General features: G+C 39.0%; 1 protein-coding gene across 2 annotated transcripts in view; it reads left to right on the forward strand.

The window, feature by feature from the left end:
- The window catches only part of LOC126092583 (striatin-3), a 105628-nt gene that overhangs the window by 69837 nt on the left and 13526 nt on the right, over nt 1-22265 (forward strand). Inside the window, exons 6-10 of one of the 2 annotated variants that reach the window (XM_049908270.1) lie at nt 362-494; nt 1512-1660; nt 7173-7348; nt 7936-8105; nt 10904-11071. In XM_049908270.1, the coding sequence (XP_049764227.1) occupies nt 362-494; nt 1512-1660; nt 7173-7348; nt 7936-8105; nt 10904-11071 (796 nt within the window). The remainder of the gene's footprint in view (nt 1-361; nt 495-1511; nt 1661-7172; nt 7349-7935; nt 8106-10903; nt 11072-22265) is intronic. The other variant, XM_049908271.1, reaches the window with a different exon arrangement.

Here is a 22265-nt window from a genome sequence, read left to right on the forward strand (position 1 = left end):
CAGTCTGAGACTCAAACTATGTTGTGTGTGTGTGTGTGTGTGTGTGTGTGTGTGTGTGTGTGTTTGATGAAGGCTTACTGGCTGAAAGCTTTATTTGTCACAGTCTTCTTGTTGTTCCTATCTGCGACTCAGCATCTCCACTTTCCTTTTCATAATACTGTTACCATAAATTTGGTATTCTACAGAAGAACTGACTTAATAGTGTGGTGAATTTTTTATTGAAAATAATTGTTTTGATTTGGACTTCAGTGACACTAAACATATTTGTATTACTTTAAAATTACATGAGATTGAATGCTAACTACTTATTTTTTTTACGTGGATGATAAATTATATTGAGTTTGTACTGATGTTGTTCCAGAGTCTAATGCTGAACGAAAGTCTTACAGATGATGTTGATGCTGAAGCAGAAGAAGTTTTAAATGAACTCAATATGCTGACTGAAGTGGAAGATTCAGGAGGGGATATACATTCTCAAAATGATCCAGGTTGGAGTAAGTGAGAGAACTACTTTTTGTTCTGGGGGCAATGAGCACTTTCGGGGAAGGTTGGGGGAAGGGTAATGTAAAAGTTATTAGATCTACATTAAACAATGATTTCTATTAAGATTTCATAGTTACCATTTCAGACACTTGCACAGTCGATGGAATTAGAGAAGAGATTAGTGCTGTTTCATAATTTTGTTACTGTTCCTTGTTTCATTAAGCACAGTTTTTCTTTCCATTATTTGATTCAAATGTTTAAACAAGTAATTTGTTGTACATAAAAACTTATTGTAAAACGAGGACAGGCCACCATTTACTTGGGGGAAAGGGGGGGGGGGATTTGTTTAGGCCAAAGGCAGAAAAGAGGTGTTTAAGTAAATCACACAATTCATCTGTGAGGCGACAGGTTGTCTGTTTTCATTTCTTGCATATTTTTTCCGTCTTGAAATTTAAGCTATGATGAAACTGAGTAGTGTCAATATGTCATGTTGTGGGATTCCTAATATTTCTTCTTTGCTGTATGTGGTAAGTAGCATCACTGTCTCAGATTGGGCCACTTGTGAGAACAAGCAGCAATTTGTCAGGTTTTATGCTGTGTGCATAGTGACATTAAGGTAATATTGTGCCCATTTTCTTTGAGACATTGTGATCAAATTGAAAAGTACTAGAAATAAGGTAATTAAATGTAGCTTACCCATGTCGCGTATGTACAGTAACATAGCACACTGAAACTGGACTGGTTTTTAAGTTTAGGAAAGAAACCACTCTGTTATAAATACTGATGTCTGGCAGTGTTTGTGAGTAGTCACCTTAGAACCTGAAACCCTTTCTTTGTTATAATAAATATATGATACAGAGTAAGTTGCAGTTCTTTCAACTTTAATGATGTAGTTAATTCATGCTGCATGCATTTGGATTGTGGTTCCACAAAAAGAAAGGCTGATATGATATTTCATTACTGTTGTTAATATTTTCAATGCACTTGGCCTGGCTCACTAAAACTAAGTATATTTCATTATTTTGCAGGGGGTAGAGGGTTGGGCTTCCAGGTAGGCAGTGGTCATCGCAGGCAGCTAGGTCCAGGTCTGGGAGACGATGAGGTCCTGGATTCAACGCTTGGTTTGGGAGATCTGGCACAACTCACAGTAAATAATGAGGCGGAGGCTGCATATGATGTGAGCATGAGAAGTTTGTTTAAACATTCTAATTCTTTAATGTTTATAACATGATGTTAAACTGCTTGTAACGAAGCAAACACTGGGTCAGGGTACTACATTTACGTTATTTGATCACATCCCAAATGTGCATGGAGCTCCTCTTACTGCTAAGTTCTTCAATAATATCGCTCAGGATGTTTACGGTGAGGATTAGAAATATTGTATGTACTTTTTTCAATGCCTGCAGAAGTAGTGTTAACTTACAGAAGAAATGTTAATACAAATGGTACTCTGAAAACCCTTCCAATTTGGGTTTTTGATCAACAATCCTCTTAAGAGGTCCTAGAGTCAGAAACTCATAACTTTTTGTATCAAATCTGGAATATTGTTCTAGTAAACAGATCTTGTGAGACAAATTGGGGAAAAAGGCAAGTAGAACAACATACTTTTTTAAATTCGCAGAAGCTCTCTTGCATAAATTTCATAGAAGCTCTCTTGCATTCCTTGCTGGATTAGCACTCATGGAATAAAGGATATTAAGGAGAAATGTCATAACCACAGCTTAGAGGATCATTTCATACTGTGACATAGAGAAGCAAAGTACATAGTGGTAACAGGTCACAAAAATTGGATCTGCAATTTCAGTTGCCATCCCATTCACTGTGGTAACAGTACCTGAAGGAATGGCGACAGGATGTTGGCAAAAAGGTGTGATGTAACTCATTCATTGATGATTGATTTGGTGGCTTTCCTGTATAGAATGAGGTGCTTCCTTCACTATTCTCTTCAAGATAATTTATTAAACATGACATTACTTAACATCACATTTGGTGAATTGGAGATTTCATTGTAAAAAAGAAAGGGATTGTATCCCACACAGTTTGACGACATTCACATGGCAGTGTGAAGTTTTTAGATTAGCACTTCAGTGATTTATGCCTAGGCTGCTGATATTTTGCACTTGTAGTATGCATTTAAAGTTGGCAACATGACAGTTTAACAAGTGAAGAATGAGAATCATGAGGTGCTTTGCGAGGGGCAAGAACCAATTCCAGCACAATAGTTACTTCCAGTTGTGACATTGAAGCTCCTGCATTGCCTGCTTTGTTTTGTATGAACATAAACAGTGCTTATTTCCTGTATTTCTTTGTTCTGTCATTGAAAGTGTGTGCCTTGTTACACATATATCTACATTATTACTTGGTTGTTTATCTGCTGTCAGTATGGTAGCAACTCAGAAATGATTGGTATATACATTGAAATTGCTCAATAGCTTACATTTATTCTGTGAAACGGAAATCGGTGTTGTCTGCTATGTATATATACACTGCCGTTGCAGCATTGCTGTGGCGCTATAGCCGATCTAACTTGACATAGTGCAAATTGTCAATTATGTTTCTCCAGTGCAAGAATAGAATGTTTAGTGACAGATTTATCATGTGTTGGTTATTTTTTTCACAAGTTACTTCTGGTAACATTATCTAGAATAGTATGTAGAAACTGAAAACCACTTTGTATTTTGGACATAGGGCAAAGTTACAGAGTAATTTGAAGTCTTAAGTAATTGCACAGTAAATTTGTATAACTAAAAAAAAATGACATTTATATAATGAGGACATATCTGCCAAAATGTAAATAATTCAGGAATGAAGGAGACTACTCTCTGAACAGAATCTTGCTCTCTCACTGTACGTGTGCTGCAGCTCATGATGGGATTCATCCAAAAGCTAGTGAAGTCTTCAATCTTTTTTTATTTTTAATGACCAAATGCTTCTATTATTCCACGAGTTGTCTCCTTTACTTCTAAATTGTTCATAAATTACGGCTTTTAATTTTATCATATGAAGCTACTCATATAACTTTCTGATAGTTTAACTTGCTATAGACAGTAGTATTACCTGAAGACAGGAAATACAGTGTGTCCATAAATTATCTTTACAAGTTAAGACTTTAATACCCAAACTATACTGGATATTAACAGATGCTTTTCAATATGTGATAAGTTTTGTTTCTTCGTTCATACACATCAACGTGTACAGTGTTAGTGGCATGGATAATGTATGGTGGGAACTCTATTTCTCTCCAGGAACAATTAAAGATTTCCATGATGGTGTGTTAACCCTTTTAGTGCCAGACGTTTTCTCAAAAGATTATGTTAAAAGTGCCATGCGATTTTACAGTAAAATGCAGACCTCTGCCATACTTGCAATAAAATCTTAACTAATGCATAAAGGAATGTAATTTTTTTTAATTTTTAGGGAATGCTGCTGCCTACAGTAATATGTGCAATACACACTGTCAAAGAACATATTTTCAGAGAAAAAAATTATTTTCATGATGGGGTTTATCGAAAAAAATTAAAACTTTGATTTCAGTTTACTCTGAGACCCATCAAATGATGATATACTCAAAAATTTCAGGTATATATAGAATCTCTGTAGTTTCCTTAACAAAAACACCATAAAGGAATACAAAAATTTTTTATTTCACTAAGGAAAAAATCAAAAAGAACATAACATTACAAAAAAAAAAATTGTTTTGCTCTGAACGTGTTCTCAGTTCTTCAGTCATAAATCACTGACAAATGTGAGGTTGCAGTTATGACAACTACTTGCACACATGCTGACCAACACATGAAGGATGCAGTCCTTTCTTGCAACAAACACACACTGTTCGTGAACGCCGCTTCTTATCCTTCGTAGAACAAACACTGCAGTAGCGTTCCTTTCTCCCTGGAAGAGTCTCTACACCATATACTGTTGGAGCAGGCACATTTATATCTATTGCACTTGTGGTTGCAGTCCTTGCCTGAAACCACTGTTTAGAAAGTTTGCAAATGATTATGCTGTTAAACTTCAGCCGTGTCAGTGGTTTGTCGCTGGGGTTTAGGCTTTCCTTATACAAAACATATGCATTCAGCAACATCCTGGCAATTATGCTGAACACTACCTTCTTCCACATCTTGACAGTCCTCCTCTCATCTAAATAGCAGTATGCCATCATATCAGATGAGTCAATGCCACCCATATACTTATTATAATCAAAAATAACATCCGGTTTCTTGACCGACTGTCTATTGCGAATTGTCTTTTCTGATGATGTAGCAGAGGATGATGTACTCACAAGGAGGACTGGATTTCTCTGTGATTTCTTCTGTCTGAAGCCACAGAGAAGTATAAAAGATTTCTTGAAAAACTTTAGCTGACCTACAGCATAATTTGACAGAAGACCACGTGGCAGGAATTTTCTGTTTCTTCTAATTGTTCCTGTTAGATAAGTGCCAACTGAATACAGTTTTTCTGCTAGAGGAATAGATGTAAAAAAGTTATCGCAAAACACATGGTAACCTTTTTGCATGTAGCTCCCAAGAGCTAGTAGTTTCATGACAACTACATATCCCAGGCCATTCTCTTTTATTTCGTTTTTGTCATCATCACTTTTTGCACCACGGTATGCATAAAACCCCAGGCAGTAATTTACGACTGAATCACACAGCATCCAAAATTTGACTCCCCATCTGTGATGATGTTTATTGGGAAGGTACTGGATTAGCTGTGAGTGCGCCTTTGTCCCAACAAGACTTTCATCGACACTCAGTTGCTGGTGTGGAGTGTAGTAGCGACGGAAAGCATTGTTGGCAATATCCACCAACACTTGAAACTTGGCTGTTGGATCATATAATGGGTGACCAGGAGGGTGAAGTTTCGAATTGTCTACAAAATGGAAAAATCGCAGCAACAACTGAAACCTGTTGCGTGAAAACATTTGTGAAAACCACGGTGTCAACAGGTTTGCATCAGTTGACCAATAACTAAAAATCGTCGGTTTTTTTATCAGTCCCATATTCAAAATTACTGCTATAAAAGCCCTCATTTCTGCTACAGTTGTTGGTTGCCACTGTTTGATTCTCGAATTTGGCGATAAATGCGTAGACTGAATCACCTGGCGAGCGTATCTGTTAGTCTCTGTCACCATAATCGTAAAAAGCTGCAGTGAGAAGAACAAATTGAAAAAATCAATTGGTGTGGCGTTTGCTGGTATATGTTTAGGGCCTGGTACTTCTGCATACACGAAACTTGGAGGAGGTGGATTATCTGATGCCTCATCCATTACTTCAACAAAAGTATTTGCACTGCAATTTAGTTGCGTTTGGTCGTCGTCGTCGTTTGCTGACGCACAATCGTCACTTGAAGAAGAAAACGATGAGTCCTCTTCTCCACCTGACATCTCGTAATCCGATTCACTTTCTGCAAATCCTGCAAATTCATCTTCACTTCCACTACTTATCATATTATTGTCTAAGTCACTTGTATCGAACCGCAACTTCTTACTTGACGACGCCATGCTGCCGCGAAATAGTCGGTAAACAAACACCACCAGAGAAGTTTATTTTACTCGAAATATCGCACTGACAATCGAAAAGAAGATAGATATGCTGTGCCTTCGACCTTCCTTCTGCGTCTTGGCTAGGAAATACTAACAACTTTGCCTTCAAGCGCGGAAAAAATGAATAAGAAGGGCATCACGATCAGATCGTTACTGGCATTTTTCGCCGAAAATCTGAATCACGATCAGATCGTATTTGGCACTAAAAGGGTTAAAGTGCATTGTGAAGGTGTGCTTTCAAGTTCTGTAGGTCTCCAGATCCTTCACAAAACTGTATTTGAAAGTTTCGTTGCATTTAGGTTCTTTGTTTTCCGTACATTGTCTTGTGTATGAACCAGGCGACACACTGAGCTTTCTCCTGTGATGTCCACATTTTATGAGGTTTTCAAGTACAATTTTGCATTAAAAAACTTCATGAGATTTCTTATTACATATTGAAGACATTTAGTTAATATCTAGCATAGTTTAAAGTTGTTGAAGTCTTAAATTGTGGAGATAAATTATGTACACCATGTAATATCAGATCATAAAATTAAACAAATAGTTGTTTATTGGATACAATCATAAAATTAATAATCCAGAATTTAAAGTAAGTTTTAGATAACTCTATAGTTCAATGTAAAATTGCCTGACATCTTGAAATGCTTGGCAATAAAAGGGCTGTGAGTTGCAACAAAACTTCAGGTATGTATGTGTTGAAATGCTCAGGAAATTTGACTCTTATGGAAAGAGTACAAGCTGAAAATCTCCTGGGCTCAACGGTACGATGCTCGTTACTTAAGTATAGTTAATTTGGCGGATTCATATGTTGGTGCTCCGTTGGATACTACGATGTATGTGACTAGGTGGTGAAGGGTGGTCATTGTATTACCTATATTTTGGGTGCAAGTGAAAGTCATCCGCTGATCTTATTGCCCAATTGATATTAAACTTAATTGTCCTTCCCGTTTTCAGTAATAAATCGTGAAAAGTGTACCATTTTGGTGAAGCATCAAGAACTAGTGTCATTGAACTGGATGATGTTTAACAGCAAATAATTCTAAGACAAATATTTGGATTGCTAATTAGTATTGTTAACATTTGTTTCATTGATTATTATAAAATTTGATGGTCATGACAATAATATTTTTTCTTTTCATTATAGATTGCTGCAACTAAAGAGTCATATAGGAAGACATGGACTGCTAAATACACTTTACGCAGTCACTTTGATGGGGTGCGTGCGCTGGCGTTCCACCCTGTGGAGCCCGTTCTTATTACAGCGAGTGAAGACCATACGTTAAAGCTGTGGAACTTACTGAAAACTGCACCTGCCAAGAAGTGAGTGAGGAACTGTAAATACAGTGTAGTGTAGATCAAACATATATTGACTGCCATTGTGTTGGGGTTTTAAATTTAGTGGAAGTATTTTACAGTGGCAATTCACTGTACACAATGCTATCCAATGCAAACTATCCAGCTAACCCCCCCTCCCCCTCCCCAATAGAAGCATAGTCTGCCAGCTGCTCAAGGTAGCTCAGTATTGTCAAGGAGCAGGTGATAGTCACCATAGAATCCTCACAATAAAAACAAATTAAAATGCATATCACATAGGTCTGCCTCAGAATGCATACATATACAGCTCTCAAGCTGCACTAAAGTGGGGTGTCTTCCATGTTAAAATAGTAAATAGTTGATTATTTCCAAAGATTTCTCCTGAAATACCAAGTGCTTTAAAACAGTAAACATACAAATGTTTTGTGCCCATATTGTGTAACCAATTTGTAGCAGGGATGCCAGAGGTAATGAGGAATAGTTAGTGTTGCATTCAGAACCAAATATAAATATATAGAGCATTATATCTCTGTAATATGTAGTGTCTTCACCTCAACATACTTGAATATTAACCTGATGCCCTGCATTAATAGGTCTGCGTCTCTGGATGTGGAACCTCTGTATACGTTCCGGGGACATACGGGTCCTGTCTTGTGTCTTGCCATGACTGCTACAGGAGAGCAGTGCTACAGTGGTGGTCTCGATGGTAACATTCATTGTTGGAACCTGCCATGTACAAATATAGATCCTTATGATTCATTTGGTGAGCAATATTTGCTTATTTATTTTAATTTCTGCATGTAAATTAAATGTAATGAACAGAGAACTTTGATTGCTATGTAATGTTTAATGTTAAATGTGAATGGGGAATTGGTAAGGGGATGCAATTGTTGGTTAACGTCAGATTTCTGATCTAGTGATAAAATGTAAAGTTTTTATTTTGCTAGTGGGTGAGCTACAAAATCAGATGAACTTTGAAAATAAGGTGAATGAAAAGTGCAACAATTTATAAACTCTAGCTTTCTCGAAACGCTATATAGCATTTGAGGGTGTGAGGAGAATATATTGACTACAATAAAGGTGGCTGTCTTCGAGTAAACAATGAAGTAAGTGGAATTTGATTGCATTACCAATCATAGATCGATATTCTTAAGAAGAGTGTTATCAAGTCTGTTAGGTATATGGCAGTTTTATTGATGATGTTGGTTTTTGTGTTCTTGTATTTTAATCATAACATTTTTGATGTTGGACAATGGGAACTCCAGGTCAGAATATCAGCAGTGTAAGAAAAGATAGATTGCTACTTATCGGAAAGAAGACATGTTAAGTTGCAGACAGGCACAGTTGAGACGCTTACATAAAGCTTTCAGTCAGTCTTCAGAAGCAAAAGAGAAAACACACACCATTCATGCACAAAAGCATGGACATGTCAGGCACACATGACTGCCAACTCTGGCAGCTCGGGCCAGAATGCTTTTACTGATGAAGGCTTTGTGCAAGTGTCTTTTAATCGTAACTGTCTGACATTAGACATGTCTCCTTTATAGTAAGTAGCAGTCACCTCAACATACTTAAATATTAACATGATGCCCCGCAGTAATAGGGCAGTATCTCTGGATGTGGAACCTTTGTACTCATTCCAGGGACATACAGGTCCTACATTGTTCATTTTTAATGTTGATTTGTTTTCTTGCTTTTGTGCAGTTAGCATCTATGATGTGTGTGATAAAAGTTAATCCATGCGCAACTTGAGCTTCGTGGCTCCTGTGATGAAACAGTTATCTAAAGAGAATGAACATTGTGACTCTTTCTCACATCATATATTTGGCCATTAAAAAAAGAAATTTTGTTCTTGAATCATCCCATAAACTGTGATAAAAGTATTCATTTCCATCATGATTTTCCCTCTTGGGTGTCGGTCCTCCGCACTTTGTGTTTTTTAGTTGGGAGACCTGTTTCTGATGACTTGAAAAAGCATTACCAGTTAATGTTATGGGTTACTAGTGAGAAGATTCTACTTTGCATATTTACTGATCATTTGATCATGTACATATTGCTTTACCATATGATTACTTTCGAGTATTGTACAGTAGGAAGATACGTGATTCATGTTCAGATAAATTAGATTCAAAGCTATAGCTAGCCATCCAGGTGACATTTTTTCATGGTTTCCCCTAAATATGTACTGACAAATGCTGTAATAATTCTTTTAGAGTCGGTTCCCACGGCTCCAAACCTTGGCCAGTGAGCTACTGATGAGTTTGGGACTAATTAATAATTTTCTCTTTTTTTCTGTCAATGAAATAAATGTACCAGTGCCATTAATCCAGATTCCTTACATAAATTAGTCTGTATTTCTGAAATTGACTGCATTTGTTTAGTCAATCATCCCTTGCGCAGTGTTGCACTTGCAAAAGCAGGAAATTTGAACATTTGCTGTGTCTTGTGCCATCTGCTTGTTCATCACTTTTAAAATGGTTTGTGTGTGTGTGTGTGTGTGTGTGTGTGTGTGTGTGTGTGTGTGTCATGAGTGCCACTTGTTTTGTTAAAGCTACTGCCAAGTCCTGTTAGTGGTTTCCCAATATTTTTCTGTAGACCTTCATACAAGGCTAGCACTGCTATGAATATTTGGTGACAATGCAATGTTCGTATACCTGCTGCACGTTTCACCTTATGTTATGTTATCTGTATGGCTGCAGTAAGTTATATCACATGTAGTATTTTTCAAATGTCGTGGTTGTTTCTGAGCCTTCAGCCGACGTTGGAACAGTTGCCAAGGTGAAAAAAGAAAAGTGGACAAAATGCTGCATGATGAAACATGTATGGCCTTGAATTTTGTGGATTTCCAACAACAGTTCATTTTCTCTTTACTCACCTGTGTGTACTACTGACACTTAAATGTATCACTTTCCAGTAAAATTTGCTTTGGATATTGTTCATTGTCCTTCACCGAACATTTCCAGTTTGAGGATTGTGTTGGAGTAAAATAAGTGATGCAACAGCCTGAGTAACCCCAATTCACTGTCTGTATATTTTTGTATTTGACAGTACTTTTGTGCTACTCAAAGAAGTATAGTTTTTATGGTTGAAAGTTCTATATTTACTTTTGTGCTAATAACTCCTCCTCATGCTGTCATACTTTCAGTAAATTTTGTGTTGTCTTTTTCTTTAAGAGTGTTAGTTAATGTGATGAAACTTCGTGATTTTCTGTAGCACGTGAAGGTTTTTAACTGACTGTATCTGTATCTGTATGTGTGTTAAACTTGAAATTGGGCAAAATTAATTAACATTGCAGACATAGTGTTTACAGGACTGCATGGGGTAGAGCAATTTGAATCTTATTCCTAATAATATGTGTAGTTGTGAGCCTTACATTTGTGAGGACAGATACTGTGCAGAGTGTAGTGAGTTGTGTATTCTAGCTAAGACTTTCCTTTAACTCTGATGACAGGATGCAAAATGATTGCTAGTCCACATTTATATTCTATGTCCTCTTTCTCAGCATACATAGTAAGAGAGCACGAACAGAAATACTGATCTTGTTAATGTGTGTGTTGACAGATCCAGGTGTTCTGACAGGCAGCATGGAGGGACACACAGATGCGGTTTGGGGTCTTAGTATACAAAGCCAGCAGCTGCAGCTGCTTTCATGTTCTGCTGATGGAACGGTGAAGCTGTGGTCTCCAACTAGTAAAATGCCTCTTCTGTCTACATACACTTCAGAACAAGGTATGTGATGTAGTAATAGTATCTAGTAGTTGTCCAGAAGTGCTCTTTTTCTCCCCTTATTTTCAGCTTTCTAAAATAAAATTTTTAATTTTTTTTTTCAGTTTGATTTTTATGTTAATTGTTGTACTACCAGTGTTAATGTGCACACACTCTGACTATTGGCTTCATTCAGACCAATGAGTATCATTTCCAAAGTTTTTACTTCGGCCTGTGCATGATTGATGTGGAAGGTCTCATTTTATTTTTTGTTTCGAAATTAAGTAACAAACTGTTTTGAGCACACAAATAATCTGTAAATTTGTGGTGTTAAGTGTAGCTGATACAGGTGATGTTGCTGCTGTTTTTTCGAAACTACTACCAGGTTTTCTGAGTTTGTTGGAAAAAGCTTAACTATTTGTGAAGGTAGAGATATTAACAGATAATGACGATGTAATGCTCATACAAGGCACATGCAGAAAGTGAGTTTCCTGATGTTTCCTTTGCAGTACATATACCTCTACATCCACACTCTGCAAGCCACCCAACGGTGTGTGGTGGAGGGCACTTCACGTGCCACTGTCATTACCTCCCTTTCTTGTTCCAGTCGCGTATGGTTCGCGGGAAGAACGACTGCCGGAAGGCCTCTGTGCGCGCTCTAATCTCTCTAATTTTACATTCGCGATCTCCTCGTGATGTATAAGCAGGGGGAAGCAATATATTCGATACCTCATCCAGAAACACACCCTCTCGAAACCTGGACAGCAAGCTACACAGCTATGCAGAGTGCCTCTCTTGCAGAGTCCGCCACTTGAGTTTGCTAAACATCTCTGTAATGCTATCACACATACCAAATAACCCTTTGATGAAACTGGCCGCTCTTCTTTGGATCTTCTCTATCTCCTCTGTCAACCCAACCTGGTACGAATCCCACACTGATGAGCAATACTCAAGTATAGGTCGAACGAGTGTTTCATAAGCCACCTCCTTTGTTGATGGACTACATTTTCTAAGGACTCTCCCAATGAATCTCAACCTGGCACCCGCCTTACCAACAATTAATTTTATACGATCATTCCACTTCAAATCGTTCCGTACGCATACACCCAGATATTTTACAGAAGTAACTGCTACCAGTGTTTGTTCCGCTATCATATAATGTTACAATAAAGGATCCTTCTTTCTATATATTTGCAATACATTACATTTGTCTATGTTAAGGGTCAGTTGCCACTCCCTGCACCAAGTGCCTATCGGCTGCAGATTGTCCTGCATTTTGTTGCAACTTTCTAATGCTGCAACTTCTCTGTATACTACAGCATCATCCGCAAAAAGCCGCATGGAACTTCTGACACTATCTACTAGGTCATTTATATATATTTATTGTGAAAAGCAATGGTTCCATAACACCCCCCTGTGGCATACCAGAGGTTACTTTAACGTCTGTAGACGTCTCTCCATTGAGAACAACACGCTGTGTTCTGTTTGCTAAAAACTCTTCAATCCAGCCACACAGCTGGTCTGATATTCCGTAGGCTGTTACTTTTATCAGGTGACAGTGCGGAACTGTATCGAACGCCTTCCAGAAGTCAAAGATAATGGCATCTACCTGGGAGCCTGTATCTAATATTTTCTGGGTCTCATGAACAAATAAAGCGAGTTGGCTCTCACACGATCGCTGTTTCCGGAATCCATGTTGATTCCTACAGAGTAGATTTCCAGAAATGACATGATATGCGAGCAAAAAACATGTTCTAAAATTCTACAACAGATCGATGTCAGAGATATAGGCCTACAGTTTTGCGCATCTGCTCTATGACCCTTCTTGAAAACTGGAACTACCTGTGCTCTTTTCCAATCATTTGGAACCTTCCGTTCCTCTAGAGACTTGTGGTACACGGCTGTTAGAAGGGGGGCAAGTTCTTTCGCGTACTCTGTGTAGAGTCGAATTGGTATCCCGTCAGGTCCTGTGGACTTTCCTCTGTTGAGTGATTTCAGTTGCTTTTCTATTCCTTGGACACTTATTTCGATGCCAGCAATTTTTTCGTTCGTGCGAGGATTTAGAGAAGGAACTGCTGTGCAATCTTCATCTGTGAAACAGCTCAGGAAAAAGGTGTTCAGTATTCCAGCTTTACGTGTGTCATCCTCTGTTTCAATGCCATTATCATCCCAGAGTGTCTACCGTATTTACTCAAATCTAAGCCGCACTCGAATCTAAGCCGCACCTGAAAAATTTGACTCGAAATAAAGGAAAAAAAAATTTCCCGAATCTAAGCCGCACCTGAAATTTGAGACTCGAAATTCAAGGGGAGAGAAAAGTTTTAGGCCGCACCTCCAAATCAAAACAAAGTTGGTCCATTGTAATATGAGACACAATTTAGGTTGAATGAATGACGATACAGCTACAGTAGTTTGGTTTGAGTTGTAAGCTTAGCAGTTAAGCTTTACCACGTAGCCATTGCTATGCGTCAGGCGCTCCGTCCGTATTTATACGGGTACCATTCCATTTTCACGTGCTTCATCTGGTTTGAATCGATTGCTTATTTTGCTTTGATCTGATAAATGCCGTTTTCTTTGTTATAGGTGTTTGCGTCGCTCTTAAGCTGAAAATGCATTACTGCACTGTGTCGTGCATTGTTTGTCGCATTCTGATAGTGCGTGTTTACGGCCTGTCGCGGCTCGCGGCATGGCTTGCTTTTGTGCGCGCTGCTGCCGCATACAATAAAAAGGAGAGAGAGGAATCGTCTCATAAGCGAAACAATGACAAGACTGCTATTTGTTGTTACTTACACTGCTGCTTTCTTTGATAATGATCAACAAGAATCAAATAATAGACAGCGTATGATAGATGTTCTGAACGAGAGTTAGGCGAAAATTTTTCTCCGTTTGAAAATCTTTGCGGCCACTTCTTTATTACATCAAATTCTGCACAGAAATTAGTCATCTTAGATTTAAAAATCTAGTCACTTGCCGTGCTTCATTTCTGGCTGTATCACTATTAGGCATAAGAATAATATGAATATAAACATGAGATGATACCTATATTCTTCCGCGTTTGCTGTTGTCTCACTCTAGTTTCGTGGTTTATTAGGCAGACAGGATTTAAATGAGATAGCAGCAAACACGAAAGAATACATGGCAAAATGTTTATATTCGTATTATTCTTATGCTGAAGAGAATACTGTATGTGATTCAAATTTCATCAGGTTCCTATTAGCAACCATCTCCTCTCACAGATAGGAAAAAATTCAGAACGTAGAGTTGGCCATATTGACAAACATCCCAAACAGTCTTGCCAGTCAGATTTTCGTAGTACACTGAAATTGTGCTACATTCGAAGATGAACAATATGGAATTTGTATTTACTTCGTTGGATAATGTATGAAAATGCAGTGGCCGAAACTCGCGGCGGAGAAAAAAATCGTCTTCCACTTAAAAAAAAAAAAAAATTAATTAATTAATGATGCAGAGGTTTTGGCGCCAATATTTATCTTTGTGCCTACAAAGCATGCCTGCGTAGTACTACATATATTCGACGGCAGAAGTTAGTTGTGGCGGCACGTACCAACATTTTTCATAACTTCCGCTTGCTTTGCACTCGATTCTAAGCCGCAGGCGGTTTTTTGGATTATGAAAACCGGAAAAAAAGTGCGGCTTAGATTCGAGTAAATACGGTAGATATGCTGTTTCGATCCACTTACTGATTTAACGTAAGACCAGAACTTCCTAGGATTTTCTGTCAAGTCGGTACGTAGAATTTTACTTTTGAATTCACTGAATGTTTCATGCATAGCCCTCCTTATGCTAACTTTGACATCGTTTAGCTTCTGTTTGTCTGAGAGGTTTTGGCTGCGTTTAAATTTGTAGTGAAGCTCTCTTTGCTTTCTTGTTGTTGAACCACGGTGGGTTTTTCCCGTCCCTCAGTTTTACTCGGCACGTACCTGTCTAAAACGCATTTTACGATTGCCTTGAAGTTTTTCCATAAACACTCAACATTGTCAGTGTCGGAACAGAAATTTTCGTTTTGATCTGTTAGGTAGTTTGAAATCTGCCTTGTATTACTCTTGCTAAACAGATAAACCTTCCTCCCTTTTTTAAATATATATTCCTATTTACTTCCATATTCAGGGATGCTGCAATGGCCTTTTGATCACTGATTCCCTGTTCTGCGCTTACAGAGTCGAAAATTTCGGGTCTGTTAGTTATCAGTAGGTCCAAGATGTTATCTCCACGAGTCGGTTCTCTGTTTAATTGCTCGAGGTAATTTTCGGATAGTGCACTCAGTATAATGTCACTCAATGCTCTGTCCCTACCACCCGTCCTAAACGTCTGAGTGTCCCAGTCTATATCTGATAAAGTGAAATCTCCACCTAAGACTATAACATGCTGAGATAATTTATGTGAAATGTATTCCAAATTTTCTCTCAGTTGTTTTGCCACTAATGCTGCTGGATCGGGAGGTCGGTAAAAGGAGCCAATTATTCACTTAGCTTGGTTGTTGAATATAACCTTCACTCGTAGTATTTCACAGGAACTATCCACATCTATTTCACTAAAGGATATACTGCTACTAACAGTGACAAACACGCCACCATCGGTTGCATGCAGTCTATCCTTTCTAAACACCGTGGGTGCCTTTGTAAAAATTTCGGCAGAATTTATCTCTGGCTTCAACCAGCTTTCTGTACCTATAACGATTTCAGCTTCGATGCTTTCTGTCAGTGCTTGAAGTTCGGGTACTTCACCAGCGCAGCTTCAACAGTTTACAATTACAATACCAATTGCTGCTTGGTCCTCGCATGTCCTGACTTTGCCCCGCACCCTTTGAGGCTGTTGCCCTTTCTGTACGTGCCCAAGACCATCTAACTTAAAAAAGGCCCAATCCATGCCACACAACCCCTGCTACCCGTGTAGCTGCCTGCTGTGTGTAGTGGACTCTTGACATATCCAGCGGAACCCAAAACCCTACCACCCTATGGCGCAAGTCGAAGAATCTGCAGCCCACACGGTCGCAGAACCGTCTCAGCTCTGTACCAAAGGTCCGTAGTCAGTCCTGTCGACGATGCTGCAGACAGTGAGCTCTGCTTTCATCCTGCTAGTGAGACTGGCAGTCTTCACCAAATTGGTTTTCTTCCCCTCCATTGCAGCCATATCCCTAAGGGGCCCCATTACACGCCTGACGTTGGAGCTGCCAGCTACCAGGAAGCCCACCCTCTGCGACCGCCCAGATCTTGCAGATTGAGGGGCAACCTCTGGAACAGGACAAGCAGCCATGTCCGGCCGAAGATCAGTATCAGACGGAGACAGAGCCTGAAACCAGTTCGTCATACGAACTGGAGAGGCCTTCGGTTCAGCCCTCCGGAATGTCTTTTGCCCACTGCCACACCTCGAGATGACCTCCCACTCTACCACGGGTGAGGGGTCAGCCTCAATGCGGGCAGAATCCCGGTCAGCCACAGCCGTAGTCCAATTGGGGGATTTATTTATTTACATGTCAAGTTCCGTAGGACCAAATTGAGGAGCAAATCTCCAAGGTCATGGAACGTGTCAGTACATGAACTTACAACATAAAAGTAATAACAGATAAAAATAAATGTTCATGAACCTGAAAGAAAATCAGTCCATAAGTTTAAGCAAACGCTATCAGCAATACAATGAGAATCAGCTTAATTTTTCAAGGAACTCCTTGACAGAATGAGTAGTGAGCCATGAGGAAACTCTTCAGTTTCGATTTGAAAGTGCGTGGATTACTGCTAAGATTTTTGAACTCTAGTGGCAGCTTATTGAAAATGGATGCAGCAGTATACTGCACACCTTTTTGCACAAGAGTTAAGGAAGTCCGATCCAAATGGAGGTTTGATTTCTGCCGAGTATTAACCAAGTGAAAGCTGCTTATTGTTGGAAATAAACTAATATTGGTAACAAGAAACGACAATAAGGAATATACATATTGAGAGGCCAATGTCAAAATACTCAGACTCGTGAACAGAGGTCGACAAGAGGTTCGTGAACTCGCACCACTTATTGCCCGAACCGCCCGTTTCTGAGCCAAAAATATCCTTCTAGAATGGGAAGAGTTACCCCAAAACATAATACCATATGACATAAGTGAATGAAAATAACCAAAGTAGACTAATTTACATGTCGAAGTATCGCTAACTTTCGATACCGTTAGAATAGTGAAAATGGCAGTATTAAGTCTTTGAACAAGATCTTGAACGTGGGCTTTCCACGACAGCTTACTATCTATCTGAATACCTAGGAATTTGAACTGTTCAGTTTCACTAATCATATGCCCGTTCTGAGAGATTAAAATGTCAGGTTTTGTTGAATTGTGTGTTAGAAACTGTAAAAACTGAGTCTTACTGTGATTTAATGTTAGTTTATTTTCTACAAGCCATGAACTGAGGTCATGTACTGCACTACTTGAAACAGAGTCAATGTTGCACACAACATCCTTTACTGCCAAGCTAGTGTCATCAGCAAACAGATATATTTTAGAGTTACCCATAATACTAGAGGGCATATCATTTATATAAATAAGGAACATGAGTGGCCCCAACACTGATCCCCCCCCCCCCCCCCCCCCCTCCCACTTGGCAGTACGCCACTCAGATCCCACATCACAGCCGTTATCAACATTGTGAATAATGACCTTTTGCTGCCTGTTGCTAAAGTAAGAGGTAAACCAATGTTGGGCTACTCCCCTTATTCCGTAATGGTCAAACTTCTGCAGCAATATTGTGAGATCAACACAGTCAAATGCCTTTGTTAAATCAAAAAATACGCCAAGCGTTCGAAACTTTTTGTTTAGCCCATCCAGTACCTCACAGAGAAAAGAGGTTTCAGTTGTCAGACGGCTTCTAAAGCCGAACTGTACATTTGATAACAAAATCGTGTGATATAAAATGATCAATTAACCTTACATACACAGCCTTTTTGATAACTTTTGCAAATACTGATGGCATAGAAATAGGTCTAAAATTATCTACATTATCGCTTTCTCCCTTTTTGTAAAGCGGCTTTACTACTGAGTACTTTAATCGCTCAGGAAACTGACCATTCCTAAGGAAAAATTACAAATATGGCTAAATACAGGGCTGACATGTGCAGCACAGTACTTTAATATTCTACTAGACACTCCATCATAACCATGAGATTCCTTAGTCTTCAGTGATTTAATTGACTCAATCTCCCTCTTGTCTGTATCACAGAGGAGTATTTCAGACGTCAATCTCGGAAAGGCATTTGCTAAGAAATTTATATGATTTCTTGTAGAAACTAAATTTTTATTTAATTCTACAGCAATACTCAAAAAATGATTGTTAAATACTGTACATATATCTGATTTATCAGTAACAGAAATATTATTACTGTGAACTGACTTTATATCATCAACCTTGTCCTGCTGACCAGACACTTCCTTCACAACTGACCATATGGCTTTAATTTTATCCTGTGAATTAGCTATTCTATTTCCATACCACATACTTTTTGCCTTGCTAATAACATTTTTAAGCACCTTACAATACTGTTTGTAATGGGCTACTGTAGCTTGATTGTGACTACTTCTAACATCCCACTTTGTTCTACATGATATCCTTATCCCACTAGTCAGCCAACCGGAGCTGTCCATTACTGCTAGTACCCCGTTTAGAATGTTCTAATGGAAAGCAACTCTCAAAGAGCATGAGAAATGTGTTTTGGAAAGCGTTGTATTTATCATCTGTATTATCGGCACTATAAACATCTTGCCACTCTTGTTGCTTGACAAGTTTTGAAAAACTCTCTATTGCTGTTGGATTAACTTTCTTACGTAGTTTGTAATTAAATACGAGATTGGTTTGAGTACAAAAACCTTTTAGTGTTAAAATTTGTGCATCATGGTCTGAAAGGCCATTCACCCTTTTACTAACAGAATGCCCATCAAGTAATGAAGAATGAATAAAAATTTTGTCTGTGACTGTGCTACTGTTCCCCTGCACCCTAGTTGAAAAAAACACAGTTTGCATCAGATCATAGGAATTTAGGAGATCTACCAACATCCTTTTTCTTGCACAATCATGTACAAAATTAATATTGAAGTCACCACATATAACTACTTTCTGGTACTTCCTACAAAGTGAATCGAGAACCCTCTCTAGCTTAAGCTTAAGCAAAAATGCTCTGAAGTCGGAGTTAGGGGACCTATAAACAACAGCAATTAGAAGTTTAGTTTCATTAAATTCAACTAATGCTGCACAACTTTCAAATATCTGTTCAGTGCAGTGTCGTGATACGTCTATGGACTCAAATGAAATACTGTTTTTTACATACAGAGCCACTCCCCCACCCTGCAAGGAACTCCTAGAGAAACAGCCAGCTAATCTGTAGCCTGGTAAAGGAAGCCTCTGAATTATCAAATTATTTAAGTGGTGCTCTGATATATCAATAATTTCAGAGTTAACATCTATTAGCAGTTCACTAACTTTATTTCTAATACCTCTTATATTTTGATGAAATATGCTAATTCCTTCTCTACTTGGGAACATTACATCCTCTGGAAGTGAGCCCTTAGTTAGGTATACCTGCTTAAAGGAATTGCCTCTATCACCTGACTTCAGTCTAAAAAAAGGTGCAGCTCTAACATCAACTACTACACGAATTTTTCCATGAGTGATACCACTACCACCACCCACTACACTGTCACCTATAAGCTTAGCCATCCTCCCCTTCCCATACCTATTGAGGTGCAGGCCATGCCTAGTGAAACCCCATCTACTGATAGACCCAACTGGCACCACTGAGATGTGATCCATGCCCTCCGCCATCAGTGCCCTCCCCAGCCCCACATTAAGGTGAGGCCGATCATGACACTGAAACAGTTGCACGAAATGCACTTAGTGCCACCAGTTTGAGTAGCTATTTTAACAAAGTCACCACTGACATCATACTCCCCGTCCCTATCGAGACTGTTCCCTGCTTCACTCACTATCACTACCTGATCCTATTTTGTAAAATTCTTACATAACTCCCCTATGCTTTCAGTCACCTGAGCCAACCATGCACTAGGCTTCACAATGCTGGTGACCTGGTACTCACTCCCCAACACTTCCTGCAACTGCTGGCCCACACCTCTACCATGGGAACTACCTAGGAGCAGAACCTTCTTCTTTCTTCTAGGCTTTGCAACTAACCTAGGCCTCCTAATTGCTGAGGACTGCTGCAAGTTACCTACATCTACGGCTACACGAGGCTCCTCTCCACTCAACTCTGACAGTTGGTCATATTTATTTCATGTATGCAAAGTAAAACTGTCTGAATACCTCCTCTTTCTAGCTACCTTCTTGCCAACTGCCAGTCCCCATTCCCCACCACCCTTCACCCTCCTCAACCTATGTAGTTCCTCCTTTGCGCATTGTAACTGCACCTGAAGGGCACAGATCTTACGCTCGTGCTCCTCTATTAACTTGTTTCTACTACAGATTCTACATTCCCAGGAGAGGATCTCCCTAAAATGACCCACTGCATTCCCCCAATGAAAATACTTCGAACAAATCCCACACTGTAATCCACTACTCGCAAACCTACGACAGAGCCAACACTTTTCACTCATGATAAAATTTTACAGTTACTGAAAAAACTGTACGTCTACATTACCAAAGTTCAGTTACACCAGTAGAACTATTTAAGAACTAACAATAATGTTCTCGAAATTCTCTGCCTACTAAGAAAGCAGCTACTTGTATCAATACTACAACAACACAGCCGATACCAATACCAGGAAAACTTTACAAAATTATTAGCTAAAACCAAAAAATTAAAATGACCACTGTAACACTAAGCGAAATTAAAACACTAAATGAAAATTTTACTGAAATATTTCATACAAAGAATGATAAATGTCAGTTGAAAACTAAAGCACGAAATTTACTAAAAGACTTCAACACACTGAAAACTCTAGAAAACACAGCGAGCAAATGATTACAAAAGTTTATTAAGTAGTTATTTCGCCACAAACGGCATGCAACACCGCTGAAATCTATTAAAATTAATAACTGTATTACAGAGCACAAATAAGTTTGTCAGTACTTAGCTTATAACCTCTACAGCTGCAGTGAATGCCGCAAAATGTAAAAACACTACTGAGGCGTGAGCTGGCCGTCCCTGACAAACCCCCATCCGGACCCCCTCAGTGATGCCCATTGGCAACAGCCTCAAGCTGTGTGACCGAAGCTGGGAGCGAAGGGATGCCAACTCAGCCTGCATCCGAACACAGCAGTTGCAGTCCCTATCCATGCTAAATACTGTTGTGCAAAGAAAGTCTGAACTAATCTGTAGAGAGCACAGACAATTGGACACAAAATTTAAATAGTTATTATAATACAAGACTGCCTAGTAAATGCAGTAATGCTGCTACTTGTGCACTGCTGACACACTGCTTTGTGGCAGAAGGCTAACTGTACTGTCAGTAAAGTAAAGAGACTATTTGAAAGAAATAAACAAATGACAGACAACTACGCGACTTAACGTGTCACAGATATTAAAATGCAAATCTGCCCCTGCTAATTACAAAACTACACAATGATTTGATGGATTTAACTACCGTATTTACTCGAATCTAAGCCGCACTTGAATCTAAGCCGCACCTGAAAAATGAGACTCGAAATCATGGGAAAAAAAATTTTCACGAATCTAAGCCACACCTGAAATTTGAGACTCGAAATTCAAGGGGAGAGAAAAGTTTTAGGCCGCACCTCCAAATCGAAACAAAGTTGGTCGATTGCAATATGAGATACAATTTAGGTCAAATGAACGACGATACGGCTACAGTAGTTTGGTTCGAGCTGTAAACTTAGCAGTTAAGCTTTACCAAGTAGCCATTGCTACGTGTCAGGAGCTCCGTCCGTATTTATATGGGTACCCTTCCTTTTTCACGTGCTTCGTCTGGTTTGAATTGATTGATTAATTTTCTTTGATCCGATAAGTGCCGTTCTCTTTGTTATAGGTGTTCATCACTCTAAGCTGAAAATGTGCTACTGTACAGTGTCGTGCATTGTCGCATTCTGATAATGAGTGTTTACAGCCTGTCGCCGCTTGTGGCATGGCTTGCTTTTGTACATGCTACCGCCGCGTAGATTTAAAAATCTAGTCAATTGCTGTGCTTCATTTCTGACTGTGTCACTATTAGGCATAAGAATAATCGAATATAAACATGACGTGATATGTATATTCTTCC

This window comes from Schistocerca cancellata, chromosome 7 (assembly GCF_023864275.1).
Source record: "Schistocerca cancellata isolate TAMUIC-IGC-003103 chromosome 7, iqSchCanc2.1, whole genome shotgun sequence".
In the NCBI taxonomy this organism is placed as follows: Eukaryota; Metazoa; Arthropoda; class Insecta; order Orthoptera; family Acrididae; genus Schistocerca; species Schistocerca cancellata.